Genomic DNA, 9,373 nt, shown 5'->3' with positions numbered 1-9,373 from the left:
ATTGACATTTTAACAGAATCTTGATTCATACAAAAATCGATAAAATTAGGGCGATATATGAACGCAAAAATAAAAACCCTACACACACAAGGTCAATAAGACCAGGTGTTTCGCATGGGTAAGCGTTTTCTGCTTTAGCGACCGACACTCGTAAAGCTATCTAGGTCAAATAAGATAATGGCGTAATCAATGTCATGTTCTTAAATGAGAACAAAGTCTACAACTAAATCACACGATATACTAATAATGATGATCGAGCACATCTATCTTCTTATCACACAATGCAAGATATCAATAAAAATATGGTCATTGTGCGTATGACTATGACGTCATGCCATCAAAATGAGAAATATCTTTTTGGCACTTAAAAGTGTTTGAACTTGCAAGGCAGCTTCGTGTCTTTTGCTAACTGGCAGAAACCATGATCTGATTGAATATAGTATTTGTTTATTTTGGTGGTTTCTTTCTTTCTTTTTTTGTTTTTTGTTTTTTGTTGTTTTTTGTTGTTTTTTGTGTTGTTGTTTTATTTTTTTATATAAAGCAATCTGGTGATATCCAAAACTGAAGATATATTTAGTTGCGTCTCTTGTTTAATGAAAAATCAAACGTTCGTGAATGGAATAAAACTCGTGGCTTTTTTTTTGTTGTTTGTATTTTCCTTCCGTTTATTCACCAATCACTATACTGCTTGTTTTACGGTACTTACAGTAGCAACCCCAGTGACATCATCTTCCAATTTAGCATGGAATAATATAGTTACATTGTCAGGGTATTGGATATTCAAAAGATAACATGAACATGCATTAAGTTTTCATTTTTCCAATTTTAATGGAACAATATACAGTATATAAAAAGAAGAACACATTTCAACCATATCAAAATATTACAATGAATACTCTGTAGAGACACATTGATGTCTATTAGCGGGATCACAGACAGTTCACAGTATCTTGGAAAGACCTGACGATGGAAACATTTCACGATATGTCGAAAAAGGGAAAATAGAATGTCAACTTTGAAGATAACAAATATATATATATATATTGCAGAATTAGTAGAATGTTAATTAAACTTTAACATACTTCACTCCTTAATCTAGCGTTCATCACCAACAAACTCCTTAATCTAGCGTTCATCACCAACACACTCCTTAATCTAGCGTTCATCACCAACACACTCCTTAATCTAGCGTTCATCACCAACACACTCCTTAATCTAGCGTTCATCACCAACACACTCCTTAATCTAGCGTTCATCACCAACACACTCCTTATCTTAACCGTATGATGAAATATCAGTGATGTTCAATTAACAGCTCAGTACAAACAATTGTTTCATTTTTCCTTTCTGTTGAAATGATAAAGAATTCAAATAAATGATAGAATATTACAGATTGTCAATTACTTAAACAAAATGTAGTATATCACGGGGAAAAACAGCTCAACAACAGTAAATCAAATATAAGTAAGTATACTTGAGAATTTTATACGAAGGTTTGACGAACATTTCAATAAACATAAGAAATATTATATTTGTTTTAGATTCCAAGTTGAATGGTAACAGACTTCATAACAAAACGTAATTTAAATTCGAAAAATGATTAATAAACAACTAATTAATAACGAGAACATCAATTAATTAATAACAACAAATTAACGAATTATAAAGAGGACAAAACGTTATGGAACACGATAAATCACAGCTTTCAAAGTTCGAACCAGATCACAGAGAACTGTTTTTTAACTGTAATACATTATATTCCCTCAGGGTCTCCAGTTCACAGTTCTGTTGAAGCTGACAGTATAACAACGTTTCGTTGTCCATATTAATACCGTGTTGAGTAAAACACGACATCCACGTTCGAAGCACTTTTCGAAAGTCTGGATTTCCAATTCCGTACAGGAAAGGATTGATTGTGGAATTGGCAGCCAGTATCCAGTAGAAAAATACGGACAACCAAGATGGAATGCAAGATGGACAAAACGCATACACGACACTACTGAGGGTATATGGCGTCCAGCAAACTGACGCCACCAACGTCAACAGTCCGAGTGACAAAATCGCCTTTTTGTCCTGCCGTCCGAGAAAGTCTTTTACAATGTCGTCACTCTGTTTGCGCGAGGGAAAGCTCGGCTTTTGTTGTAGGACGCAGTGGTTGTTTCTGTTAGACTTAACGAGCGATGCCGTATCAACGGACACACGTCGGCTGGTTTGATGAGCTCGGTTGAAGTTACCCAGTGAGTTCTTAGGCACTTTGTAGAAGGAAGTGGATGCTCGACGTGACGTGTACAAATAAACACTGTGGCGTCTGACGTCAGGCATATGTGTGTACAACGTCACATCCGATGTCGCATCATCAAAAGTGTTATTGTTATTATTGAAACTATTACTACCACCAGAGTCGGACGATGTTTTTCTACTATATAACATGTAGGTGTCCGAAGAACTCATCGATCTTCGGATTTTCTTTGTATTTCTTCTTCTTGACAGTTTAAAATAAATTCCAAAATTAAGGAAGATGAGGCACGTAAGTGGAGTGAAATATTCAAGTACAAAAGCGCAAATTGTAAAGATAAAGTTTCTCTTTGGTGGAACGCGACAGTATGTCTCTGTAGTAACTCCCGCGGAGGCATCAAAACTTTCCCAACCAAGAATCAGGGGGATATGTAATATGAAGCTGACAAACCAACAACACACAACAATAATCGCCGCCATTGTTCTGCTCTGACGTACCCGGTACGAGAACGGGAAGTTGATGGACCACCAACGATCGAGAGTTAACAGTATTATACTGATGAAGGAGATGAAAAAAAGTGAGTATCTTACCATGAGAAACACCCAACATGAAAAAGGCCAAAATATCCACTTCCGGCTTAAAGTCTCCACAATGGAAAGCGGCATAGACAGTCCAATTAGAAAATCGGCAACAGCAATACTAAGTATGTAGATATTACGACACCTCCGGATACACCGCTTTCTGATAAATATTAGTATTATTGCGCCGTTCGCCAGCACGTTCACCACTACCATGGCAATAAGCGGAACGGCAGCCAACCATAAACTTAGCTGGTCATCTTCAGGTTCAACGGCAAGTCCTGGTTCATTGCCGCTAGTAATGAGATGGCGGGAAAAGTTATCACTGACAACGGGTCCATTGCTAGCATCACCCGCTGTATAATACAATTCATCGCTTGGTTTCATTGTAGAACTCTCTTTATCTTCGGTCATTTTCCACAGGTCCATAAGAATTTCACTCATTCTAGACATTTATGAACAAATAATACTTAAGATAGTTTTATTTTGAATGCTTAGGGCGAACAGTGGTACATTTCATCTAGAAGTGACAGATACGTATCAGCGTCCAAGCACATGCATATATAAACAACGTCTTCGAAGAAGAGATGTCTATCATAGTCCTTTTTGTCGAATTGATAAAGTTCTGATTGCTTGAATTGATTTCCAATAAATCCGTGTTACAAAGAGCGGCATGCATATGGTCCGTCACAAAAGAGACAATGAGAACTGTTTACCGTTGGAATAGCTTTGCAGTGGTGTTCATTCAAATAACGCTCCAGTTGTGCGCATGTTTCGGTTCTAACTCAGCAACTGACACAGAGCTGTGAGCCAGGCTGGTTTTATTCCAAAGCCCGCTTCACGGCAGCAATGGTGTCGTAATAACGTTGATGGCGACGTCTAGCGGTAGGTAGGAAGCAGTGCTCTGGCACAGTCCACAGGCATCGATACCAGCATTTGTCAATCAAAGCATAGACCAGCCTCTGTAGCCAAGTATCGATCGACAGCTGGAGATTACCATCCTCGGCGACAGAACATACCAAGGCTGCAATGTGCACGTTACATATATGTACGTGTGTCGTCCAAATATCATGGTATTGGTCTCAGCTAGTTAGCGAACCCCGCCTTTATGGAATTCGTTCAGTCGTTTATTAGTCACAAATTTAAGACAGATCTAATGCATGTTTAAATAAAATACAAAACAAAGACAGAAAGTATAAGGCACACTTCCCAAACAAACACATATGTTAAATATTGGCAAATGAATACTATTTAATAATTAAGAAATCAATAATCAACATTAGTTTTAACACATATGTAGAGTGTCTCTCTCCCCCCATGTCCATCAAGGCAACCCGGCATTTAGGTAATGGAAGACTCTCAAAACGAGAACCAGGATAGTTACAAAAGTCAACACGCCAAGCATGACACCAAAAATTTACAACATTTCATTGAATCAGAAAAAAATAATTTCATATCTGTTTAATGGACGTATACGACATAGGGTTGACTGTGGCGATCACGCGGTACTTGGTAGTCATAAATCGGTCACTGCTCAGATATTCAACTTGCGCTTAAAATATTTAAACTTGTTAGTGTTTTGAGTCACTATCAGTCTTCTAGTGCTCGTTACGGTAGTCTGTGTCAATAAAAACCACAAAAGACACCACAATACCGACAACAGGCAAGCTGATCTGAATCAAATTGATATATAAACAGCTGTTCTTCGTGTCTGATTTACAGTTGTCGTGTTTTTGCTTATTATCGTTGCAAAATGTTTAAAAGGTAAGGAAAGATATGTTATGGCAGTGAATGCACTTTTACTAGGAATGTGATCCCAAAATTCTCATAAAAGAAGAAAAAGTGATATAGTCATTTACAACAGCCAGTCTTTTAGCAGAGAAGTAGAAAGTCGTGGACTCCTGTATCATATAGCTGTCGTTATTCACCGCCAGCAAAGGAAATAAATTGATAAAAAAAATATGGCTAACAAAATTAGAATAATGAATAAATGAGACAAAACTTGAGTAAGGCATTCCGACTTGAAATTGTTTCTGAGTAAGACAAAGCACTTTTTTTTAATCCATACTAAAAAGAAGTACTGCTGAATCATGAATTTTCGTGCAGGTTTCATTTACGTTGATTTCACGGTTATTCTTAAGCCATTAATTTCTATAATTTTTCCCCTTGAAAACCGCAAGAATTGCCCTCGAAAAGATTTTCAAACCTCATAATAACCAGAGTGATGGCGAATTATACATATGCTTTCATGTACAAATGAAAATAACACGACCTTTTTCCGATGGTTAACTCCATCAACAACAAAGCTGTATAATCTGACACCCGATTAATGACCACGGGACTGATTAAGACGTTTTGGTTGTACATGTAGCTCCATGTTGTATTAATCAGCATTAACTTAAAATGGAACGAAAGATGCTTTTTTCATACGAGCTCTGCAGACTGCTCAAAAGAGCAGTGTACGAACGTGACCGATGGAAAACCTTTGGCATTTCACTTCTTTACAAAGTAAACAGCTCACCGACTTCCTTAATTGACTTTACCTAGTCGTATTGTCATCGATTATTAATATGAACGACAAGCTCCAAGCTGACCAGCAAAGCGACATATGTTGTAATGTCAAAACTAACCATTGTTAGCACCTCAGTTGGATACCAGAACAGGTTACATTGTAACCACGGATATAACTCTCCATACCTAGACAGGCGACAGTGGTAACCACGGATATAACTCTCCATACCAGGACAGGTGACAGTGGTAACTACGGATATAACTAGATATCTGAAAAGGTGATCATTTACCACAGATATCGCAATCAAAGGAGAGAGAACAGTTTACATTACAGGGATACCAGTTTATATCCGGTCAAAGGTGTTCTCACTTATGATGCAGTCTAGTGTGAATTTGCACATGAAAATGTTATTTTATAAGGTTTAAATTCTTGCTTTTAAGCCCAATTAACTGTTGTAATTAAGACATTGGCACTGTTTCGAATACTTAGAAATGTGCCCAAAGTAACATTGAGAGACTGGTGTTTGCTCTACCTTAGCCGGTTGGAACGATCGTTATGGTGAAGCAAACTTCTGTGAAATACCAAGTAACGCCTGTCTTGTTTTGTAGCAGGTATATCCATGAATTGACTCCTACTCGCCGTGATAGCCAGTTACAACCGTATCCCTCCGTTTGTATCTGTCGATATTTTTCTAATCTCTGCATATCATATACGACCAGTGTTAACGGTTTTGTAGAATTAGCACCAAACATTCAGTAAATATTCACTGGATCGGTTACCCCGTTCCTGACTCCCCTGCCCCTCTCACCCTGCTTTCACCCCTTCCCGCTTCCAACCTGCCCCAATTCTCCGTCTCCCGCTTCCGCAAGCACCGTCCCGCCTCCTCCGTCCAGGATACGTTCCGTCCCGCTTCCCCTACTTCTCCCCGCCCCGGCTCTGAGCAGACCCGATTTTCCCGCTCGTCCGTCTGTAACATGTGCTGTCCCGTCCTGCTTCCCTTGCCCTCCCCGCCCCGCTCTGACCCGACCCGCCTTTCCCGATCCTCCGTCTCTGATCCGCCTTTCTCGCTTCCCCTGCCTTTCCCCGCCCTGGCTCTGACCCTACTAGCATGTCACGCTCCACCGACTCCGACACGCCCTGTCCTCTTTTTAAAGACTTGATAATGAATCACTTTGTTACATTTCAAACCAATTATTGAAATGCCGACGATCCGATCACGCATGTCTCGCATGTTTCGGTCGTTACTTACTAGTAACGGAAATCTCACAGATTGTTTTGAGTGTTCACGCGTGTGTTTGTTATCTTACTTTCTAGTTACTGAGTTCAATAAATCTCAGAAAACACGCCCTGTAACTTAGTCATGTTTGCCCTAATCTAACGCGTCCTTCATCATCTTTGTTGATATCCATTTATTCTAGTTTTCACAAACAGACCGACACAACAATGTTGGCATAACAAAATAATATCCACGGCATTCAGGATGGTGAAAGTAACACCAAGTTTTCGCTAGACAAGACTGATACCTTGAAGGGCAGTATTTTGTATGATCATATTGATCCTTGAATGTCAATGTATTTCATATGTAACCGATCGGACAGCGACCTTGTCCTAACACATATGAAGCCTGCTAGAGGGTGTTTTCGCGTAATTGTACGTATACGACTGACATGTTCCTAATTTCATCACTAACTTTCTGACTGAGCATAATCGGGCGAAAAATCACCAAGAGGCACAGTTGGACTGCATTGCTCACTTGGTGTTTATTGTTTTGTTTTTTTTTCCCAAAAAAAAAAAAAAAAATGAATATTTCATATGATTGATTTTCAAAGTCTTGCTTACTGAGAAAAAGTCGGTTGAAAGTTTGAACAAGTGTGACATTAAATATGAGTTAAAATGATTTCTTTTGGTAAATTTTGACAGTCTTGTTTCAATGAACCTTCCAGCCAAATATCATGACTCTAGAGTCAAAATTCAGTTCTTTTTCCATGTTCGGCTTATTCCTTAAACGCCATATCATAACAACAACAGGAAAGAGACCGTAATATATCCATACACACAAACGTGCACATGTAAAGGCAAACGGAGAAAAAGGAGTGAATTCTATAAATTATTTCTACTGACAGCGACTCCACTACCTGACGGCGGAGTCTATAACGGCACCTGCTATTTTGTATTTGACGAGACCAACATTAAAGTAGATTAACTTTTCTAATGATAGCTCTGTGTTACTGTTTGCAGTGAATCAATATACTGATGATGTAATGGGGATTATATATATATACACATATATCGTTCTGGGTTAGACGATGTAGATATACGGCGGTTTTAAAGCACCGGAAGTAGCTAGTAGTGGAAAGTATAAATGTTCTTTCCGCTAATTGTCAGGGTCTTGATAATATCGTTAAAAGGGAAGATGTTTTATCTAACTTAAAATCTAAAAATTCTGTAGTTATTGTTTACAAGATACGTATTTTCACGGAAGAAAAGCAAACTTCTATGATAAGATAAGCAAAATCTTATTTTGTCGCGAATGTTCTAGATCAACAACAATTGGAATAGTTACAAGCAAGAGGTAGAGTCCCAACATTTCTTCATGTGTAGCTAGTATAGTCAAAGACTCCAATAGTCACTGATGATACTGAGACCGGAAGTTGTCTTAATTAGTATTTATACAGCAACCCAATAAGTAAATGAAACATGCCAAAACGACCTTGAAAAACAGATTCATGTTTATTTTTACGACTTTTCGATGTACATACCTTATTTCTGACAGCCAAACGGTTTCAGAGCCAAACACTGGTGTGTGACAACACTGACTAATATTACTAATACTTTATATAATGTCATAGACACAGGAATATGAACTTTTTATTTTTAGATTTTAGAAAGACATTCGACCTACTGCACCACTTAATCTTACTCTCTAAGCTCAAATTGTATGGATGCTTATCCAAAACAGTTAACTTCTTCAAAGCCAGGCTACAGATCTGATCCCTCATTTTCAGCTCTCAACTTGAAAATGTTGCTGTAATTTACTTGTCTGTAACTTTTTGCAATTTTATTTGTAAATATTGTATATCATCTTCGTGACCATATGTAAGACGTGTATATCGTTCAATATCTTATCAAGGATAAGTAAAGCCCATTATTATTATCATTATTATTATTATTCATATCAGAAATCAGTGGGGTTACAATTGTTATTACAGTTCTTTCAGATCTAATTCTAGAGGGGTAACTATTTTGATAAATAATAATTTCGAAATTAAGGTGAAAAGGGAAAAGAGGGATATACTCTGCTTGCAGTATGTAATATAACACATATCACATTGTACGATCCAACATTGACACTCCTAGGTATCAGGACTTCACGGTAAATATACGAGATGAATTTGAAAATGATAAGTACATCATCTGTGGGCATTTTAATTTAGTATTGGACCCAGATCTATATTACGACAGAAGCTACAAAAAATGCAAATAACCAGAAGTCAAGAGAGAAAATATTAGAAATTGTGGAAAGTTTTTCATCAGTTGATATTTATAGAGAGTTACATCCTGACAGCAGAAGATATACTTGGAGTAAAAAAAAAAAATTAAAGTCAGCCAGATTAGAATTTTTTTCTTATTTTTGAAAATTTATTGTCAAGCGTAAATAACTCCTATATTGAGCCAGGATACAGATCTGATTACTCATTTCCAACTCTCAACTTGAAATTTGACGAATTTAAACGTGGGAAGGGGACTATGGGAATTCAATTCATCTTTATTGTATGGAGAGGAATATTTACAGCTGATAAGTAATACCACTTTAGAAATAAAAACACAACATTGTCTTCCAGTATATAGTCTTCTAGATATAAATTATATTCTAAATACAGAAATACAATTTGTTATTGATGACCAGCTTTTTTTGGAGACATTACTAATGGAAATAAGGGACAAAACCACAGCATACTCATCACACAGAAATAAACCAGCAAAATAAGATTGAAAAAGACGTACACTTAGAAATAAAAAACATAGAGAAACAAGAACAGGTGGACA

General features: G+C 37.4%; 1 protein-coding gene across 1 annotated transcript; it reads right to left on the bottom strand.

Annotated features, from left to right (window-relative positions):
• Window positions 1–1,722: 1,722 nt before the first annotated feature.
• LOC132549184 (histamine H3 receptor-like) lies at window positions 1,723–3,258 on the bottom strand. Its single transcript, XM_060213100.1, has one exon. The coding sequence runs from the start codon at window positions 3,256–3,258 to the stop codon at window positions 1,723–1,725; it is 1,536 nt and encodes a 511-aa protein (XP_060069083.1).
• Between the last annotated feature and the right edge of the window lie 6,115 nt (window positions 3,259–9,373).

Source organism: Ylistrum balloti, unplaced genomic scaffold (genome assembly GCF_031769215.1).
Source record: "Ylistrum balloti isolate Yb309-2 unplaced genomic scaffold, AGI_CSIRO_Ybal_v1 Utg370044, whole genome shotgun sequence".
NCBI lineage: Eukaryota > Metazoa > Mollusca > Bivalvia > Pectinida > Pectinidae > Ylistrum > Ylistrum balloti.
This window is presented reverse-complemented; position numbering and strand designations above follow the sequence as displayed.

Coding starts and splice junctions, on each gene's coding strand:
- LOC132549184 (XM_060213100.1), bottom strand. CDS start 3,258: ATGAGTGAAATTCTTATGGACCTGTGGAAAATGACCGAAGATAAAGAG.